The sequence below is a fragment of the Myodes glareolus genome, chromosome 11 (genome assembly GCF_982192425.1).
Source record: "Myodes glareolus chromosome 11, mMyoGla1.1, whole genome shotgun sequence".
Classification (NCBI taxonomy): Eukaryota; Metazoa; Chordata; class Mammalia; order Rodentia; family Cricetidae; genus Myodes; species Myodes glareolus.
The window spans coordinates 23,503,430-23,525,690 of record NC_142036.1 but is presented as its reverse complement, the minus strand read 5'-3'; the positions used below and the strand labels follow the sequence as shown (position 1 = coordinate 23,525,690).

General features: G+C 43.1%; 1 protein-coding gene across 3 annotated transcripts; it reads right to left on the bottom strand.

Annotated features, from left to right (window-relative positions):
- Positions 1–1,527: 1,527 nt before the first annotated feature.
- On the bottom strand, positions 1,528–10,297 carry Serpina10 (serpin family A member 10). Of its 3 annotated transcripts, none has more exons than XM_085697874.2 (5): positions 10,150–10,297; positions 7,183–7,901; positions 5,515–5,788; positions 3,276–3,426; positions 1,528–1,882 (listed from the first exon to the last, which is right to left on the bottom strand). In XM_085697874.2, exons 2-5 carry the CDS (start codon positions 7,865–7,867, stop codon positions 1,691–1,693), a joined length of 1,302 nt encoding a protein of 433 aa, XP_085554000.2. In that variant the 5' UTR covers positions 7,868–7,901; positions 10,150–10,297; the 3' UTR covers positions 1,528–1,690. The 3 variants fall into 3 exon arrangements, with proteins under 3 accessions (XP_085554000.2, XP_085554001.2, XP_085554002.2); XM_085697875.2 differs by having other exon boundaries at positions 10,055–10,167; XM_085697876.2 differs by lacking the exon at positions 10,150–10,297 and adding an exon at positions 8,093–8,348.
- Between the last annotated feature and the right edge of the window lie 11,964 nt (positions 10,298–22,261).

The following is a 22,261-nucleotide window of genomic DNA, read 5'->3' as shown; positions in this document are numbered from 1 at the left end:
GTAATGTCAAGACTATGGTGAGAAAGTCTGGTTTAGACTGCCTCCTGTTCATGTTACTCTTGACTTACAGTCATTAAGTAACTAAGGAACAAATTAACTTTAGGTGTGTTTATTATTAGACAGCTGATAGAAGTGCTACTAAGAATTTTGTCAACATAGTTGACATTTTGAGACTAGTTAGCCTCATTCAGGAATCTCTGATTAATCCCAAAGTACTGTCTTTTTGTTTGTTTGTGTTTTAGAGACAGGGTTTCTCTATGTAATAGTCCTGGCTGATCTGGAACTCACTCTGGAGACCAGGCTGGCCTCGAAATCAGAGATCTGCCTGCCTCTGCTTTACGAGTACTGGGATTAAAGGTGTAAGCCACCACCGCCCAGTTCCAAAGTACTGTCTTATTTCTATAAGATAGAAAATGACTATCCAAGAATGCTTTAGAGGTATTTTCATTTTCCTTTCATATTGGGACAAAGTCCATGCTCACTTTTGTTCAACCACAGTGGATGATCAAAGCAGTCTCTGAGAGACTTTTAAAGAGGGAAGATGGAGACTTGAGACTAGAATAAGAAGGAAGGATTGGCTCACCATGGTCATACTGAATGGCCTTGGGCAAGTGTTTTCCTCCCACTGAGATATAAGATTTGATATATTCATCACGTACAGTGGGCACTATAGTCAAGGCCCTCCACATGATAAAGGCTCATGAAGATGTGTCCTTAATCAGCAATGAACAAGACATATACTTTTTGTTGGCAAAAGATAAATATAATTGAGACTGTATTCATTGCTGTAGCATATGTATTTATATGTACATATATAAACTCTTAGGAAGAAAGGAGTGCATAGAGGAAAAAGTGCCTGTCACTCCTGAAAGTCAGGATGTGGCCCTAGTTCTGGCCCATTTGTTTTCTGTATAAAATGAAAGCATTGAACTGGATGATCTGTGATTCCTGTGATGGAAATGTGTGACTAGATGTATCCTGGAGATGAGGGGGTATTGTTGAGTCAGACATTGTGATTAAGATAGATTATGGTGATTTCGTGCTAATTTTAATAAAAAGGAAAGAATTCTGTGATTAATTAAAACATGTTACAACACAAAAAATTCTGAGCATGGTGGCGCACACCTTTAGTTCCAGCACTCAGGAGGCAGAAGCAGGTGGATTTCTTCAAGTTCAAGGTCAACCTGATCTTCATAGAGTTCCATGCCAGTCAGAGCTATGTTGTAGGCCCCTGTCACTGGAGGGTGGGGTGGGGATGGGGAGGAAGAGAGAGAGGGAAAGAGAGAGACAGAGGAATTCTGGGATAAACTAAATTAAAACCCTGATTTTGCATGAGAGAGAACTAGAGGGAGAAACATGCCTGTAGGAGAATGCCCATGTGCTCCCCAGAGACACCAGCAGCCCTACCACTGCTCTCAACGTGCAGACATGTGAGCTGCAGAGAAGAATTCTCCTCAGCTAGTCTTCAGTCAGTCATCAAAGGCTCTCAGGAGCAAGTTTAAAATGCTGGACAGATTGCACAGAATCTCCTTAAAATATGAGTCATTTTAATTTCTGTGTTAGAGAACAGCCACAACAAACTGGCCAAATGCAGAGGAGAGCACACTCTTTACCATTCACCAGCAGTGTCCTGTGGTTCAGACCCCTCTGACTCAGCATCTGATCTGGCCGAGGCTTATACACGCCTGAGTCACAGGACAGTGGGGTTCACCACCCTGCCCAGAAACAGAAGCATCTTGGACATCTCCTCATAGATCATGAAATGAAAAGGTCGATTCACTTTGATGACAGGAGGCATGGAGTAAGCGACAATCTCAGACAGTGTCCCTGCCACTGCCTCAGTTCCTCTTTCATCTACTTCAAGCACTGATTGTTGTAAGACCTAGAAAAGGAAAGGACGCAGAAGACTATTTGTGTGGTAATGGGAAAAGGGAATTGACTGAAAATCTCCACAGTAGTTCTGCCCACCCAGCCATGTTCCTGGGGTTCAGTGTTGCAGCCTATCTTTGCCAAGAGGTGCATGAGATTGTGCCAGAGACTGCCTCATAAATCAAAACAAGACTAGGAGGCTATGGCAACCGGTGTGGTGTCTGTGAGATGCCTCCTAGGCTTAGGATCAGGGAAGCTGGCTGGTAAATTTCTACATGTGGGCATCTAGCATGTATTTATTGAACATGTACTTTGTGATGCTGATTCTTGAGCTGAGCTCCTGGGCCTTGAAGGCACTTTGGGCTGCCTGATATTGCTCTAAGGCATTTCCTGTGGGCAAACCTGAGGGTTTATGGTGCCTTCCTGGACCTTGGTTGTCTGTACTCAGACTGAGGTTACCCTGCTGGCTTCTACTTACATGGATACCAATTTAAATCTCTCAGAATTAACAATTATATTAGCAAATCTGAATCAAACCTTGTTTGTAATGATGAGGGACAGAGTCGTAATGAGCACAGGCCAGGAATGCTCACTAGTTCACTACAGTGCACAGAACTGCTGCAAGAACCAAGATTACTTCCCAGAAGAACACTAATTAGCTGAAGAGATCTGGTGTGAGCTAGCAGTGCTAGCCAGAAGGACATCAAAGGGTTTGGTGTGTCCAGGCACCTCAAGATATCTTTCACAGGTACCAGCTCTCATACATACAAAGTATGTGCTTACTAGTACCAAAGTTGAATAAACTTGTTCTCAGTACTTCAGAAACAGGACCAAAAAGTGTGAGTTGGTGTACTTACCAGTCAACATATTGCAAAATAATCAGCCATTTGTGTATTGGGCTGTTTTCCAAAGAAGGGATGAAATCCTTGTCTGAAGAATGGGAAGGAGGGGGGGGGGATCGGTGGGGAGAAGAAGAACAAGAGGTTCTTCTGAGGCTAATTATAGAGGAGGTAGAATGTCCCTCACAAGACGTGGCAGGTTGGGCCAGGTGATGACTAGAGGTTTCTTTCATACTAAAGGTGATATAATTTCTTGAGCCTTTTTGATATTCAACACAGGTACTGATGGGTTATAAGGCAGTCTGTATGAGGAGCAGATGCCTTCCTAGGCCTTGGGAGAGAAGAGGGATGGAGCTCTTCCAATGAGAACCTAGTTAAAAAGGTGTTTGAGTAGCATGGCTTAAGGTTCTCAGAACACCCGGCTTGGATGCTACTTCAAGTTTTTAGAAGTGGAGTAAAATTCCTTACCAAAGCTAGACATTTAATCACAACATGGTTTGCACAGTATTTGTTGGTTTCAGTGGCATTGCAGCTGAGGACTGGGCCTCAGCGGAGCCCCTGACTTGCCTTGGACACCTGAAGGTTTCTTGCCACGGCTGAGAGTTCACTGAGGTCAGCTGAGGTGGAAAAGATTCTCCTGATTCCCATCTGCTGGAGCAGCTTATGCATCTCATACCTCTGGTCCAGCTTGAACTTGGGGAAGAAAACTTCCATTTTCCTGTGGCACATGGACAGATGATGGTAAAATGGCTAGGGACTGCTGATAACAACATGGTTTCTTTCTTCCTCCAAGAATATTTCTCTTGCCTGACTTTACATAGCTCATGTTCTGTCTCAGAGAAAGTACTTTAGGCTTATGAAGAGTCAGTTTGTCTCCCTCCGTGAACTAGTTTCTTAGCTCACTATGCAAAATCCAAAGAATTAGCAAAGAATGCCACACTCCATGTCCATTTCCCTCTGTTAAAAAAGCAACCTCAACCAACTTCCTAGCTGCTTCCTGTATCCCTTCAGACTGCTGGAGGATGCTGTCCCAGCCCAGTACCTCAGACCAAGTATTCCCAGAGAACATGGGGATGAGCAGACAAAGGAAGCAAAAAGGGCTTTCAACTAACCCAGCCATCTTAGCCAGGGAGGCTCTGAGGTTATTTATTTTCCCTCAGAGTTCTCTGAGATGATGAGATTTGGAAAGATGAGTTTTGTGGCTCAGAAAAAAATTAAAAAGCTACTAATTACATCAAATTAATCTTAATTTTTAGTTTTCTTGCTCTATAAAGAGTAGTCAAAAGTGCATATACCAATATCAGAGTTAATGCAAAGAATGATTGACATATGCAAGGTGTCCAGAACAGTGTCTAGTATACAGCAACTATTCCATAAATATGCCCTTCCCCACCTTTCTCCTTGTTGCACGCTGGACCAGGTTTCACTCTGGAAATATCTGAGGATATGACACTTCCTAAGTGTTAATTCATAAATATAATCAGTCAACAGACATTTGTTAGGGCTAGTTCCTAAAGATTTGGAAAAAAAATGACAGAAAAATGAAAGTGAAACCTGCATCGTGGATTGAGCTCATCTCCGTACCAGTTCTGGAGTGGAAGAACTTGGAAGGTGCACCATGAGATTCTTATTGGAGCTGTCTGCCTTGCACTCCAGTGGGTGGACTGACTTCCAACAAACACCCGAATGTCTACCCTGCCCTTCCATCTCTTCTCTTCACACAGAGTCCCCTGTTTAATCTTACCTGCTCTTATGGTCCTAACCCAGGAAACCACTTGTCATTCCTAGAGTCAGACCCTGGTCTAGCCCTGGCCTGGTTTCCTTCACATAGAACTAGGGAGACTTTTCTAGTCCAGATGTTAGGACTGAGCTCTGAACTCACTATCAGACATATTCCTTTCATGTTCTTAGTAAGTATACCCATCCTTGAGATGCTGACGCCAAGATCTACAGATCTACAGCTACTGTTGGCTGACTGCTATCCCCCAGGACCCATGTCTCTATTTCTCTTTCTTTTTCTCCCCACCCATTCCTTATCTAGTCATCAGTATTGTCAGTTGTTGCCTCCTGACAGATCCAGAGTCTCATCTACCTCTGCCACCTCCTGCTACCATCATAGCCTAAGCGGTGGCGTCTTGAAGTACACGGCATCTACTGACTGACTTCCTTGTGGTCCTCATCCTTAGTGCCTGCTCCCAGCACAGGCTTTTGTGTGATCTTATCTTCAGATCTCCTCAAGCCTCTGTTCAGAACCCTCTGTGGCTCCCCAGCTCCTGCAGGCAAAGCCCAGGACTTCTGAGCTTGTGATGTGAGGTCCTGAGGCCTGAATCATCTCACCTCTTCTCCAATGGCTGCAGCGACGCTTTGCTGTTCCTCAGAGCCACCAGCTGTGCTTTATCTCAGAACTGCCTCTAAATACTCTTCCCCACAGATACACTCATGAAATTTACCCTTCATCACCAGATGAGAACATCCCTGGCTTTGGCCTGCACCTGCTGATGTGCTCCGTCCTCTCACAGTGTGGTCTCTCTCCCTTGGCCCAGATTCTTAACTGATACAACCATGACATCAAGAGGTATCTCAATAGGCAAATAGTTATATTTGCTGAGTTAATGAACAATAAACCTAGGCCTACACTGGGGATGCTGAAGATAGAATAGAAAACAGGACAGATATTGCTTCTACCTGTTGGAGCTTGGTACTCACTGGGGAGCACGGGCAGTAAGCCACAGGGCATTGGGTAAAATTGTTGGGAGTGATCATGAGGATGACAGGCCAAATCTGAGAGGCAGGGGAAGCAACATACCTGGTTTTCATATTCTGGAGCCATGTCTCCACGAGGTCTATGGTCAGGTAGTCCTCTAGGGCCAAGGGGTCACTTGTTTTCTCCATGAGGACCACTAGCATGGTGGCATTTCCTTGGTAGGGCAGTTTGAGGATGTGACAACGGAACTTCTTATCAAAGGTGGAAGCAAAGTTGCCTTCCCGATACATCATGGGCACCTTAACAGCCTTATATTTGTCCAGGTGGAAATTGTCAGCCTCGGTGGAGCCGGGATCAAATGGAGTCAGCCACTTCCCTGAACAAGTCAGAAGAAAGCCCCTATGGAAGCAAGCCTCCACAGAACACATTGGTTTTTGCTTGAGTGGTGGAGGGGAGACTATCCTACCTACCCTGTTTACTCCAAACAGGGAGTGCCACTCCTTTTTCAGGTTTGCTTGAACCACAGCCCAGGCAACAAATTCCCCAAAGTTCAAATTTTAGCTCTAACCATGACCCATCATGGAACCACCCACAAAGACAAAGATGTCCCCTCCTCTTATTTGTTTCCTTATTCTGGATCTGAACAAAACTTCATTTCCTGGTGATGGCTTCCAATGACTGTCTGCATGAGGGACTCCTGGCTACCACATGGCCCCATCATGCCCATATGGAAACATATACTTTACTGGTAGTAGGAGTTTTTCCAGTTCAACATTGCTTCATGTGGCTCTGAGAGGAGAGGCCACTACATGACTCTACTAAGTATCTTTTTGGGGGTTCTGGCAAATGGTCCTTCAACCTAGGGCTTTGTGAGTCTCCTGGTACAGCTTTAAGTACCAGAGGCATCCACACCATACCCTGTGGCTTGTTGAAGCTGGAAGAAATTGGGGTAATGAGGTTATGGGATCTTTCTTTGTAGTTAGCCTCTACCGTCCATTTGTGATCCTGATCAACCTAGCTTCTTCAATCTTCACCTGCATCCCCTTAAGAAAGGAGACAGTGGCCCTACTCTGCTTGCTACATTGACTACCAGGGCTAGCAAAGATACCACCTGTTCCTGTCCCATGGTGGGCAGTAAGTTCTAAGCACAATGTGCAGTACCTAGCATATGTCAGCTCTGGTGGCTTTATACCTATAGCAAGTTAGAATCCCAATTTTTATATTTAAAAAAATCTAAGATCAGGGTACTGGAGAGGTGGCCTAGCAGTTAAGAGCACATATTGCTTGTACAGAAGACTCAAGTGTGGTTCCTAACACCCATACTGGGTGGCTCACAACTACTTGTAACTCCAATTCTAGGAGGATCCAACACCTCTGACCTCTGGGTGTACCTGCACACAGATACGCATACATGCACTCACGCACGCACACACACTTTTGGCCCAGATCACAAAAACAGAGATTGGGAGATGCAGCCCAAGTCTCACTGACAGTGAGCTTCACATTCAATACTCCCGTGCTACCTCTTTCAAACATTAGGAAGAAAGCTGGGAACTGAGGAGCTGTGGGAACTGAGGACCACAGGTCTGCAGGTGGTAAGAGAGGGGCCTCAGGGAAAGCATCGTTCCCTCTTCAATGTATGCTGAACCTGTAAAGCAGAGCCCATGCTTGCAGAGCATCCTTTAGCACTATCTACACTGACCAGAAGAAGGAAAGGGAGAGAAGGTCAGGTTCCCATGGCTTTGCAGCAACAGAAGACTAACAAAATACCTTTGAACAAGATGTAGTCCACCAGAATTAACTTTGTTTCAGGATTAATCTCATCAAAGAGCTTGGGAATTTTTCCCCGAGTCTCTTTGTTAATGTAGTAGTTCATAAGCCCTTTGGCCTGTGAGGAATTTCGAAAATTTGTAGGCACACACTCTGTATCAAAATACTTCTTGGATAGATTGAGGTAGGTCTCTTTGATATCAAAGTCCTTGTGGATGAAGGCAAAGCTCCCCTGGGTGAGGTCCAGCTCCTGATTGCTGGAGAGGGTTTCTCTGAGCCTCTTGAAGAGGGATGGGAGGATCAGGGCTTCTGCCTGACTCAGGGCCTGTAGATGGAGCCCATTCTCCACCTGGACTTTGGTCTCTCCCTTGGCCCCCAGCATCAAGTTTACCATGGCCACAGACAGGCCAAATGGTGAAAAGATTACATTGCCATCGTGCTTCATAGAGATCTTCCGAAGCAGGCTGAACCCAAAGTTTGAAGTCTCATTGGAGAGCTGCTGCTGGCTAGTCCTCAGCCAATGTTCTTCCTCCTCTTCATTGCTGGGAACCCAAGTCTGGTTCTGAGGATCCTGAGACTTCAACTCTGCCTGGGCCTCTGGTAAATGGGAGCTGAAGTTTAAACTGGTCACCAGACACACCTCTGCCAGGAGGACAGGAAGCAAAAGGCTAGAAGCTGCCCTCATATGCACAACTGTGGAGGCCAGGGGCCACTTTATCCTGGAAGAGAGAGAGAGAGAGAGAGAGAGAGAGAGAGAGAGAGAGAGAGAGAGAGAGAGAGAGAGTCTTAATACCTAATAAAACATCTTTGCTAGGTGTGGGCTTCCCTGGGTTCTTGCAGGTTAGCTATATCCTAGACTGACCTGGAGCAGATAGGTTGGGGGACACCACATTGGGGGGTGGTTACAAACCTTCTTCCAAGTCCTGTCCTCTGCCAGGTTCTTGAGCAGCTTGTGGTTCCTCCCCCAGTTTCTGCTCACTGGCTTTCCTCCGGCAGGGCTGGGTATGGCTCTTTTCTATGGAATGGGCCTCAGAGCAGGACCAGGTGGGAGTTAGGGCCATTGACTGATCTGCTTCAGGCTTTGCCTTTATCATTTGACTGCAGATATATCATGCAGCCCCTCCATGCTGAGCCACAGGACCTCCATGGATGACACCTTTGACTGTGGGTTTGGAGGGTTTAAGAGAGAGTCTGACCAAAGGAAGGTGTCCCCACGTAGAGCTTTGTGGTTTAAGCCCTTCCTCCTCTACATGTCCTGTACACAGTTCCTGGAAGGGCTCCTCCCTTTCTCTACCCACAGCCCAGTGGAAGCTAACTTTGCCCTGGCAGTGGCTTTCTAGCACCATACTCTTCCCTCTGATGTCAGCCGCTACCTTTCTGAAATTTCCTCTTCACACTCAGATCCAAAATCTGGCTCTGGGACTATGCCATTCAATGTATTCATCCATATTACCAGTATCCTAGAGTCTGACATATATGCCACTAAGATGTCCCCAGTAGTCCACTCTCCGCTGGCCCACAGGAAGGCCTGGATAACAGGATACCCAGGCCAGCAGGTATCCTGTGGGGGATGCCTGACAGTTCCCATCAGTAGAGCCCCTCACTCTGACCATGGGACCCCAAGTCAGAATGTGACAAGCAGCTTCTGAACTGCTCCCAGTCCCTCTTCTGTACTTGTCACAATCCACATCCAACCCTAGGACACAGATTCTTGCCACTTGCTTTGCTAAATGCCCGCACAGAAACCAGTGCCACCCTTGCCTTCCAACCTGAATGACTCGCTGGGTTTCTCAAATGTCACTATTTGCTTCCCAGTGTTAACGGCAAGGTCACACTTTGTAGGCCACCACATTGCTGTAAGCATTGGGTTGTTACCTCCTCCCAGGTACAAAATATCCCTAGTATCATGCCTTCATTTTGGTTATGGACACCATACCTCTGTTCCTTCACAGCTCATAACTGAAGCCCTACCCTCTAAGTTGAGGGTATGGCAAGGCGGGGCCTTTGAGAGGTGGCTGGAATAGGTCATAAGCATAGGGAGATGGTGCTAGTTTGTGTCCTTAGAATATGAGACACTGGAGACTTCCTCTCACCACCAAGGACACATTGAGAGGTCAGCCATCTGCAAACCAGTAAGTGGGTCCTCACCACACCCAAGCATGCTGCCCCTCATTTTGGACCTCTAGAACTGTGAAAACATATTTGTTAAGCTTCCTGAATTTGTTACTTTCTGTCCCAATAGCCCGAGCTGCCCAGGAGAATTCCATCACTGTGTTTAGCTCAGCTTTGTGACTTACACCCTCCGATTATTCCTGGTTTCATAGTTGCTTCTGATTGTCTCAGCCATCAGGGAACTTTGCCAGCGCACCAGCTCGATGTCACCCTTTCCTAGGACTAAGTCTCACTGTTCCTGAAGTAGCCCTGTAATGTCTGTTACCGGTGTTACGACACCTGCTTACTGAACAGTGTAACCTGTCCTTTCAGGTCTTTGTTCATCATGGGAGCCATCCACAATGTATGCGGGCTGCTCCCGGGATGGTGCTCCTGGGAGTGGGGCACCATCAGGTGTGCTGAGGACACACCTGCTCACACGGAGCCTGAACAGCAGGAAATGGGCTGTTGACCTGACACTCAGCTCTGAGCAGCGTGTGTGGAGCAGAGCCTCCCGCGCCTCTCCCCAGCCCTGGTGAGACCAGGCTCGCTTGCCTGGGCAGTGAGCTATGGCAGACAAAGACCAGGTCTTCAGAGCCATTCCCCTGGATGCCTCCTATCTCTGGCTGACATGCCTTTTATGCCACCCCATAACCAACTTGGATTTATAGTCCTTTGGGGTCTAAGCTGAAAGACAGCATGCCTTCCCCACAGATCTCACCTTGAAGCCCACTAGAAGAGAGTGGAAGTGGTGCTTCTCCCCACCCCAGCCCTGTTAGACATGCAGGAGGGCCCCCGCCATCCACCGTCTCTTACCAGTTCCGACCTCTGGTGTTAAGAAGATCATTCAGAGCAAAGAGGCATGCAGAAGCTTGCGGCCCAGAGCCTTGTGCAAATATTTGTTATTCCAAAGTGTGGTTCCCTTGGGGTGTTACTGATTAACACCCTGCTGGGATATGGTTGACTTTCTGGAAATTCCGTAGGCTGATCCTGTGGCCCCAACAATAACCAGAATTTGCAAGAGGCTCACCCTGATGGGGTGGGGAGTGAAGGTTCTAGAAAGAAGGTTATGGTGGGCCTCATGGCTACTTCTGGGAGTCATAGGTGAATTTGGGTGGAATTTAAGACCCACTGCCTTTTCCCCAAAGAACTGTCAGTCCAGTGCTAGAGACCGGGTTCCTACTGGTTCACTTCTTCCAACAAAAAGCCTGTTGCAAGTTCCATATACGACAATCTGTGTTGAGACTGGCCCTCACGAGCAAGCGCTGATTCAGAGCTGGAAAAGACTCTTTAAGACACAATAGCTGGTTGTCATGTGTCAGCTTTGTTATGTATCCCTTCCTATTCTTGAGATGAGACTTAAAGTCAATATAGCTTACCCAAAGAATAGGAAAACAAGTAATAGGGTCTGGGATTGAAGGTTAGTTGGCTGAGTGTTTCTGGGTTTCATCTGAGAGATTGCTTTGGAACAGTCTGTGTATAGAGGTGGGCATCTGACATAAAGTGTGATTTCATGGACTTACTGACAAAAGCATGACCCTTGGTGGTATCAAGTCCAAATGCATCCAATCACTGGGACCAAATGGGGCTACTTAGTTGGCTAGTCTGAGTGACTTCATTGTGCTGGAATTGTCTTAGATTAGAGTTTGAGTCAGGCCCATTTCTGGTACCAGGATCCTGTTGCAGCACTCCACATACCCTGAAACAGTTCTTCTGTCTATAGACAGCTAGAAAATTACACAGGGAAACTAGCTAGGATCGTGCTGGGGCAATCGTGGTCATTGCAGCTCAAGATGGATGCAGGCATGCCAAGCTGAGTTCTTACAGAGATTGTAAATTGCCTCATCTTTGCAGGGTACTTAGTCACTTTCTTCATTCCCCCACACCTTTTACATTTGTGCATGTCCCATGTCATATTTTCATATATATATATATATATATATATATATATATACTAAAAGAGATCCATGGATTCTCAAGAGTCAAGAGTATTCAGTACTTTCTCAATTCAGGACTGGTTTATTTTTTTCATTATGCTTGCACTTATGTATATCTCTAAGGATGCATTTATGCCTCCAATCCATATCTAGCCCCATAGGACCATTCCTTGCCCCCCTTTCCCTCCCCTCCCTTCATCTTCCCTTCCTTCCCTTAGTCTACCCTTCCGGTCCCTTCTTCCCCTGTCACTCTATCTACTTTTGTCTCTTTGCTTATCTCTCTCCTCTGTCTCTGTGTCTTTGTCTCCTCTGTCTTTCTCTGTCCCCATCTCCTTCATCTCTCTGTTTCTCTCTTGCTTGGGATAGAACCTAGGTCCTCACACATCCTAGGCAAGCACTCTCCCACTGAACTGTATTCCAGCATTATTCCTTGCTGTCTTAGCCCGTATTTGCATTTCCCTTCTTTGCTCTGTCCCACCGGCACATAAATAATATCACAGTGTCATATGCTTACGCCAATCTGGAAGCAAATCTGCAAAGAAAACTTGGAGATTTGCTGGCAGTGTTTTCTCCTTTAAACTGGGAGCAGATGGTCCAAACGCCATGTTCAGAAGATCCTTGGCTCAATTCTTTCTCTCTCCTTCTGTGTGGTTATCCGAAATGTGCTGCTATGCTTATCTTTTCGTTTGGCTTTGAGACTTTTATCATCTTCATTGTACTGTTGAGTCTGTAAAATGATACTGTTATGCCCAGAGTCTAAGCCATATGAAAAGGTGCAGGAGGAGGTGCACCATTGCACACCATCCCTCATACTCTCATCTGACCCTTCCCTGTCTCCTGAGCATCATTTAACCACTTTCTTTCCGGCTCTTTTTCTTTCATTTCTTTATGTAAGGATAAACATATGTGTTTGTCTTTCTTATTTTTTTTTTTACGAAATCATGACGACACCTATAGGAACTGATACTTCTTTACATGACTTCACAGTATTCTAGCGTTTACTCAACAAATTTCCCAGGTTTAGGCTTTAATATGATGTCTAATGTTTTGCAACTGCAAAACACTTTAGGGAGATTATTTTTTAAAACTGCCAAATGTGTGTCATTAGCTTAATTTCCTCAAAGTCAGGCTTCTGCATCAAGGGTAAATGCTTAAAATCATAAGGTTTTGTTTCGTTTATTTTGTTTTTTAGAATAAAGTTGGAATTGACTAAGAGGAGATTTTAATGTAGATTTAAGCATGAACATTAAATGGGAGAGAAGTATGAGAGAAAGACAGCACATGCCTTGAGGTTGTGTGTGCTTGTACACACAAGCACACACAAGCACACACACACACACACAATGACCACTTGGGGTTGGAGTTTTATGAGTGTGTATTGTAATCTATATATGTGTGTTTGAGAGCTTCGACTGCTCTTGCAGAGGACCTAGATTTGGTTCCCAGCACCAACACGGTGGCTCACAGTCATTGTTAACTCCAGTTCCAGAAAATCTAACACCCTCTTCTGACCTCCATGGGCACCAAATATGAATATGCTGCACATACAAAAGACAACACTCACACACGTAAGATAAATAAAACCTTTTAAAGAAAACACTGCATTAGATGCAAGCTAACTCTCAGAATGTATAAATGTGACAGAATTAGGTGAACTAGTCTTTGTGGGTGTAATCAGGTTAAGGATGGTAGGAAGAGATTACTGGCTTGGATGATGAATATTCCCACAAGAGAAAGGCAGAGGGGGCCAAAAGGCAGAGAACCATGAGTGAGGAAGGCCACATGAAGATGGGTGCAGAAACTAGAGCTGTCTCCACAACCAAGGAATGCAGATGGCTGCTGACACCTGCAAGCTAGGAGGGAGACACAGAATGATAGGCCTTAACCTTGACCTTAGCCCTCCCAAACTGAACTGCATGGCTTCTGTTGTTTAAAGCTATTTAGTCTATGGTAATTGGTTACATCCGCCTTAGAAAACAAACACCAAGCAGATTACCAACTTCTCTTCGCAGGGAAAGTCTGGCCTCTACTAAAGAAGAATGAGATGGGCCGTTTTCACACCCAGCCACACCCCCATCTATTCACATTTGCTGCTGTCCCAGTACTTAGCAAATGGGAATTCGGGGCAGTTTTAGTTGGTGACTTTTAAGTGAGGTTGAGCATGTATCCAAATGTTTAATCACTATCTCTATATTTGTGTTCATGTCTCTCTGCTCATTTTGTATATATATTTTTTTAATTTTTCATTAAATTACAAACTAATTATCACATATGGTAGTGTCAGCATTAGTTAATTTTCTCATTATTTTGACAAAACACCCAACTGAAGCTATCTAAGGAAGGGAAGATTTATTTTGGCTCATGGTTTCTATCCATCATCTCAGGGGAAGACACAGTTGAGTTCTTATTGCTAAAAGCATGTGATAGACACTCCCCACATCTTAGTGGATCAAGCACTAGAGAAAAAAAAGACTAGAAACAGGGCTTACCTATAGTCCTTAAAATTCTGTTCCTAAGTATCCTGCATCCATGAAGTAGGTTCTATGCTCCTAAGGGACCATAATCTCAACAGAATCACCAACTGGATATCATATGTTTAAACATATGAGTCTACGGGGAACATTTATACCCAGGCCATGTCCTTGACATGGCTTATAGCCATCTGATAATGCAACATTCACTTCAATACTCCCCAAAGTCTTAACAGTTTCAACACTGTTCAAAGGTCCCAAATCCAAAGTCTCTTCTGAGACTCAAAGCAAACTCTTTGCCGCGAGCCCCTATAAAGTCGAATCATGAGTTACATCCTTATTCTGTACGGTAACACAGAGTATATGTCTCCATTCCAAAAGAGACCAGAAGGAGAACAAGGAAAGACTGGGCCACGGTGAGAACCCCAAACCAGCTGTGACAAGTGGTGACATTGTTTAGGCTCCAATGGGCCTGGTTAGTCCCATTCCTGTGTCTCTGCTGCCTGTGGCACACATGGCCTCAGGAGTCCCAGCTGTCACTTAGTCTTTCCCTAAGCACATCTCTCACACACAGAACTCAGTTCTGTTACTTGTTGCCTACTCTGATTGGTTTTCCTCTAGAACTTCAATGCAGGTCTCCATGGCCCCATAACCCTGGAAATTGTTGAGCCTGCAGACAGCCCCAGCTATATGACATCAACATCTGTGCTCATCTTGAGACTAGCTCATCATGGCTCACTTGTACCATGGATGCAGCATTCCCTGAATGCCTGTGTGGCTGAGCCTGAGAAAATACCCACCTCGGTGGCTGTTTGAACTGTGTGCCTGCGAGGCTCAATCTTCTCAAGCACTCACTTTTAAAGGAATGTGTTTCTAATGACTGCATTTTTATACCCTGGATCCTCAGATGGAGGGCAGGACCCTCTTAGGGTACATTTCTTATGGTGCCCGAGCAAAGTGCATGACTGCCTTTCAGTTGTGTCCATCATTTTAACAATAGATCTCTTTTCTCTGTGCTCACCTTGCCTGTAACATTAAACCCATCCTCCCAAACTGTGTATTTCTCTCAGCTTTCTGCTCCTCTTCTCACTCTAGATTATTGTTATAACCGGGGCCTAAAACATCAAGTAAGGACCATGGGTTGGTCTGAACATTACACTATCTTGAAATTCTACCTGCCAAACAAATCTGCATATTATTTTAAGATCCTGTCTCAAAATGTCTGGACATGGGCAGAACATAGTCAGATTCTTCGTTAAAATGCACCACGAATGGCCTCAAGTTCCAGCTGGGTCTTTGCTCCCATCTGGAAGCCATGAACACAGACCCTGCAGTCCAGATGGTATCGGCGTTTCTGAAGTCCTGCCATGCTGACCCCTTACATGGTGCCTACATCACTCTGAGGCCCCTTTAGACCACTGTCAGGTTTACCGCAGCAATGGCCCCACTGCTTGGTACCGGTTTCTGCACTAACTGCTCTCTTTCATCACAGTGACAAAATATTGGACAGAAACAATGCACAGATTGAAACCTGGAGCCAGAATAAATGTTGTCTTCTGTACATTGCTTCAAGTAGTGGGGAGCTTCTGGCAGAGGCCCCCAGCCACATTGTGAACCACCAGGGGACAGACGACAGGGATAGAAGAAAGACTGAGCTAAAACTTATTTAAGGGCATGCCCCTCACAGTCTGCCCATGAACTTGACCCTGTAACTCAACAGGTTCCATAACCTCCTGCACAGCACGGAGGACACTTTCCTTTTCATACTGTGTAGCTTCATTTCTTTTTTTCATTTATCTTTGATTCTTTTTATTCCTCTGTACAATGTCTCACATGTTGAATGGCTCGAATTCTACACCTCCCTATTCAAATGGTCATCCAGTTGTCCCAAGTCACTTATTTAAAAGTCATTCATTTTGAAAAATATTTATTTATTTATTTATTTACTTACTGATTTATTTATGTATACTGAGTGCGCTCTATCTGCATGTATGTCTGCATGCCAGAAGAGGGCTTCGGATTCCATTATGGATGGCTGTGTGCCACTATGTGGTTGCTGGGAATTGAACTCAGGACCTCTGGAAGAGCTGCCAGTGCTCTTAACCACCACATCATCTCTCCAGTTCCTAAAAATCATTCTTTATCAAATATTATTGTCATTTGTGCTTGAGTCATTTCCAGACTTTTTTTTAACCCTCTAATCATTAACCATCTTTAATTACACTTTATTTTAATTATAATAAATCAGCAAGCTAGACATTATCCACATTTTTTAAAATTATTTTTAAAATTATAAAGTAGCCGGTTTCCTTTGTTTGTTTGTTTGTTTTTATCCCTACTTTATTGTGGTTGGCTGTCCTGACTCATCTTTAAAGCTCTCACCCATCAGTCTGCCTATGTGCTTATGTGCAGTTGCCAGCGTTAGAACTAAGGAATCTGTGTCACCCACTCTCCGTCTGTCACAAGAGCCTCCCCCCTTCTTCCCAAGACCACAGCTTCTTCTTGTCCTGGAATCCTTGGATGTTTTGTAAATGGTTGATGTCGTGCTGTCTGCCTAGGAGAAGGAAACTGTTGGTCTCTTTACTGGAACCCCAATAAATTAATCCATTGTATGAGAGGAAGCAGCATGTGGGTGATTTTGAACCACTCGGGAAGGAATAACTTTCCACATCTAATTTGTTCATGTCTGATTTTGTATTGCACATTCCCTCTGGTTTTTTGAGACAGGGTTTCTCTGTGTAATAGCCCTCACTTCCCTGGAACTTGCTCTGTAGACCAGGCTGGTCTCGAACTCACCGAGATCCACCTGCCTCTGCCTCCCACGTGCTGGGATTACAGGTGTGTGCCACCACCACCCGACTTGATTTTGGATTTTTAAGGAGCGGTTTATTTTACTCAATACAGGTTTGGGGCACTGTATATTTATCCCCATGTGTGGCATCTTTTGGACAGCTGCTGGCTTTGTTCTTTCATTGCAAGTCTTGGCTGGCAGTTATTTGTGTATATTGAAAGTGTCATTTTATGCTAATTATAACATGACATTTTGGTGATTCATTTTCCGATTTCTGTGATCATTGGCTTTCATGTGTAGTTTCGATATAGACTTTGGAATCCTATTGTCTATTTAGTGATGCAGGCCTATGACCACACTGTGAAAATGCAGACAGTCTGATTCTGCTCCTTCCACTCCCCTTTCTGTAATTAATTGCATCATCTGATAAATAATCCCAGTACAATGTGAAATGACAGTGTAAATAATCAGTGTTTTTGTCTCAACTTTTGCTTTAGTAAGAATCAAGAATAAATTTAATGTTTTTTTTTAATGTAAAAAAAGTTCTGGCTTTAAGAATCAGGTGTGCCCGGTGGCACAGGCCTTTAATCTCAGCACTCAGAATACAGAGGCAGGTGGATCTCTGAATTCAAGGCCAGCCTGGTCTACAAGAACTACTTTCAGGATAGGCTCCAAAACTACAGAAAAAAATCCTTTTTTGAAAAACTACTTAAAAAAAAGCAAAAGAAAAAAATAAGAATCAGGTTTGTATGTGTGTCTAAATATGCATTTGAGAGGTATCGTTAAGAAAAAATCTTTTAACTACTATTTTTCAGGGTATCTACTTCCATCATCTGCTGCATTCATCTAGACATGTGTCCACACTTCTGACTATATTTTGTCTCTATTCTCTACCATCCTTGTCAGTCTCTATCTATATCTAATTATCATCTAGGGCTCCATCTCACTTGTTTGTCCTGAATCAGGCAAGAAACTGAAGCCCTTTCATTCTGCAGTGTCTCTCTGGCGCCCTCTACTGACAAAGTCCAGCATCGTGCCCAATGTGGAAGCCGAAACAAGAAGATCCAGACTTAGATTTATAGAGCAATGATGGTGGAAGAGCTGACGAAATTAATTGATAACTTGCTTGTCAAGCTGTGTTACTATTACTTCTGTTATAATAATTCATAGTTTAAAGATATCTTTGAAATATTTTCCGTCTTTGCCCACATATTACTGTTCTGATGCTCTTCATTTTTCCAAGTAGGTTCAAATTCCCACCTGGAATCATCTTCTGCCTAAATAACTATTTTAAACTTGTATTTAATAAGTGTGTCATCTTTGGTCTTCTAAAATCTTTGCTGTCATTTATGCTTTTATTTTGATTTTGTGTGTATGGATGTTTTGCCTGCATGTCTGTATGCCATGTGTGTGCAGTGCCCACAGAGTTCAAAAGAGGGCGCTTTATCCCCCTGGAACTGGAGTTAACGGTTGAGAGCCCAGATGATGGTGTGGGGAGTCGAACCTGGGTCCTCTGGAAAGCAACCAGTGCTCTTTACCTCCGAGTCACCTCTTCACCCATTTGTTTTCATATTTGAAGGGTACTTTTCTTCCTGAAAAATGTTATCACTTCCCTCCTTCACTTCCGGAACTTTAAATACATCTTTAGATTATAGTTATAATGAATTCTGATTTTTAACTTTCTATTTATAAACATTCTTGAACTTACCAAACTTTGCAAAAAACCATAATGCATTTATACCATCTTTAAACTACGTACATAAACACCATATACTGATCAAACCCAGAAAACTTATAGGGATACTATATTGTGTTTATTATATCAATTATTCAAATCTTTTCAACTGCCCCACGTTTTCTGGTTTAGAGTCCACTCCCAGAGCTCCCAGTGCATGTGGTTTTCATGTCGCTTGGTTGTTCTCCCACCCAGGCAATACAGGCTTGTTTCTTTTCTCTTCAGGCCTGTTGGAAGGATTATGCCTAGCTGCTTTGTGGGTTTTTCACTTTAGGCCTGTCTGTGGTCCCTTCCTGTTAACCTCAGTTTGTATGGTGTGCCTTAGGATCGCACAGAAATAGAGTGTGTTTTTTCACTTTGCATACCAACTGGTTAATATAACCTGAGGTGAAAATTCAGCTTCAGGTGAGAAATCCAGCCTCATCTTACTTTTGTCCTCTTTGTGTAGTGTGTCTTTTTGTTGGGAGGGGGGCTGATTTTAAGAGTTTTCTCTTGATACTTGGTCATGTTATTTCTTGCCTGAGGTTCTTTGTATTTCTCTTGTGGATTTGTTTGTCAAGTTTTGACAAAAGTGAAACAAAAGAAAGCAAAAGTAGAATCCAGACATTTCTCATTAGCTTTCTTATTGCTTTGACAAATGCCTGACAGAATAGCTCAAAAGAAGAAAAAGGGTTAATTTTGCTTAGAACTGAGGCATCCCCAAATCATGATCATTGAACCCACTCGTTTGGGAGCTGTAGTGATGTGAAACGCTATGGTGGTAGGAACATGAGGGGCTGCTTGCCTTATGGTGGTCAGGAAACAGAAACGGAATAAAGGAAGTGGCCAAGGCAAGATATGACACACCCCCAGTGAGTTGTGCCCACATATTTGGCTCCATAGCCTGCTTATCACCACTTCCCAATAATGCTAGGATGTTTTCCCAAGTGTTTTTCTTTTCCTACACCCACCCTCTCCTGGAGTTCAGATTTCAGGTGATAATGCCATGTGGAAGCCTGAATCACAGGGAGTTTTATTTGTATCGTATTGGTTTTATTGCATTCTGGGAAGATACATAAGAATATTGAAGCCTCAGTGGTGCAGAGGTTTGTTCAGGCTGCTGAGGGAAGCCTCAGCAGTGACAGCCATGGCCTCCCAAAATTAACCTCAGCTCCAACCACACCTGCACCTGGAGGACTGACCATCTGAGCCTTGGGTCTGTAAGCAACCATAGGAACAATTACCAAAGAGTCTGCCCTGCTTACACCTCAACAGAGCCACAGCCCCCAACTACACCACCTGTTCTGAATGGAGGAAAAGATGGGTGGACAGCAGTACACTCAGCAACATAAAAACAATCCAACATGCCAGAAATTAGTGGTTCTACATCAGAAAGACCTGAATATCCCAATGCAGATGAAAATGACCTTAAAGATAACTTTATGATGATGACTGAGGCCCTTAAAATGGAAATGAAAAATTCCCTCAAAGAAGTGGAGGAAGAGACAAGCAAAAATGGAAGAAATCATCAAATCCCATAAAGAAAACCAAAAAAAAAAAAGCAACAAACAGGTGGAAAAAATGATTGGAGACTTGAAAACTGAAATAGAGGCAATAAAGAAAACACAAACCAAGGAAATCTGGAAATGGAAAATCTGAGTAAATGACCAAGAATTACAGAAGCAAGCATAAACAACACAATACAGGAGATGGAAGAGAGAATCTCAGGCATTAAAGGTACAATAAAGGAAATAGGTTCATCAATCAAAGAAAATAATAAATTCAATAAATCCTTATCACAAAAAATCCAGGGAATCTGGAACACCATGAAAAAACCAAACCTAAAAATAATAGGAATTGAAGAGGGAGAAATCCAGCTCAAATGCACAGAAAATATATTCAACAATATCATAAAAGAAAACTTTCCCAATGTAAAGAAGGTCAAGCCTATGAAAATACAAGAAACTTACAGAACACCAAATAGACTAGACTTCCCAAAAAGTCACCTTGCCACATAATAATCAAAACACTAAACATACAGAATAAATAAAACTATTAAGAGCTGCAAAGGAAAAAAAAAGCCAATTAACATATAAAGGCAGACCTATCAGAATTTCACCTGACTTCTCAGTGGAAACAATGAAAGTCAGAACGTATTGGTCAGGCATTATGAAGACACTAAGAGATCACAGATGCCAGCTCAGACTACTATATCTAGCAAAGCTTTCAATCAACATAGACAGAGAAAACAATATATTCCATGACAAATCCAGCCCTATGGAAAGTACAAGGAGGAAAACTCCAACCCAAGGAAGTTAGCTACACCTACAAAAACAAAGACAATAGATAATCCTACACCAGCAAATCCCAAAGAAGAGAAATGCACATAGAATACCACCACCAACAAAATCAAAAATAACAGGAACTAACAATCACTGATCATCAATATCCCTTAATATAAATGGATTCAATTCACCTATAAAAAAGACACAAGATAACAGATTTGGTACAAAACAGAATCCATCCTTTTGCTGCATACAAGAAACACACCTCAACTACAAATACAGACATTACCTCAGAGTAAAGGGTTGAGAAAAAATTTTCCAATCAAATGGTCTTAAGAAACAATCTTGTGTAGTTATCCTAGTATCTAACAAAATAGACTTCAAACTAAAATTAGTCAAAAGAGATGAAGAAGGTCATTTCATATGCATCACAGGGAAAATCCATCAAGATGAAGTCTCAATTATGAGCATCTATGCCCCAAATACAAGGGCACCCTCATTTGTAAAAGAAACATTACTAAAGTTTAAATCACATATCAGTGCTGTAGGATAATGCTCTTGTACCCTGTAAAGATTTCTCTCTCTTTTGGTTTAATAAAACACTGATTGGCAGTAGCCAGGTGGGAAGTATTGCTGAGGCAGCCAGACTCAGAGAATTCTGGGAAGAGGAAAGGCTCAGTCTGCAGTCACCAGGCAGATGCAGAGGAAGCAAGGTGAGAATGCCTCATTGATAGAAGATACCAAGCCATGTGGCTAGCAAAGACAAAAATTATCAGTTAATTTAAATTGCAAGAGCTAGTTAATAGTAAACCTGAGCTAATAGGTCAAACAGTTTATAATTAATATAGGCCTCTGTGTGTTTCTTTGTGACTGAATGGCTGCAGAACTGTGTAGAACTGAAACTTCCATCTACACATCAAGCCACATACACTAATAGTGGAAGACAATCAATACCCCACTTTCACCACTGGACAGAAACTTAACAGAGAAATAGAGGAACTAACAGATGTTATAACTCAATGGGCTTAACAGACATCTATAGAACATTCCACCCAAACCCCAAAGAATATACCTTCTTCTCAGTAACACATAGATCCTTTTGTAAAACTGACCACATATTTGGTAACAAAGCAAATCTTAACAGATGCAAAAAATTGAAATGACTGCACAACATACACAAACTTCTGGGACAAAATGAAAGCAGTGCTAAGTTCATAGCACTAAATACCTACATAAAGAAGCTGGAAAAATCCCATACTAGTGAATTAACAGAACACCTGAAATCTCTAGAACAAAAGAAGCAAACTTACCCAGGAGAACTAGATGACAGGAAATAATCAAATTGAGAACTGAAATCAACAAAACAGAAGCAAAGAAAATAATACAAAGAATCAATGAGACAAAGAGTTGAGAAAATTAACAAAATAGACAAACCTTTATCCAAACTAACCAAAAGGCAGAGAGAATATCCAAATTAACAAAATCAGAAATGAAAAGGGATATAAAACAACAGAATTGAAGGAAATACAAAGAATCATCAGGTCATATTTCAAAAACCTGTACTCCACAAAAAATTTAAAAGAAATAGACAATTTTCTGGATAAGTACCAAATACCCAAATTAAATCAAGACCACATAAACAAATTAAATAGACTCATAACTGCTAAGGAAATACAAACAGTCATCAAAAGTCTCACAATAAAAAAATGCCCAGGGCCAGATGGTTTTGG

Bases quoted from the DNA above. Each gene is read 5' to 3' on its own strand.
- Serpina10 (XM_085697874.2), bottom strand. From the start codon at position 7,867: ATGAGGGCAGCTTCTAGCCTTTTGCTTCCTGTCCTCCTGGCAGAGGTG. The intron at 3,427-5,514 runs GTATGTTGCTTC...CATGTGCCACAG, and splicing joins CTCCAGAATATGAAAACCAG to GAAAATGGAAGTTTTCTTCC. The intron at 1,883-3,275 runs GCAAGTCAGGGG...TTCCTTTTCTAG, and splicing joins GAAACCTTCAGGTGTCCAAG to GTCTTACAACAATCAGTGCT.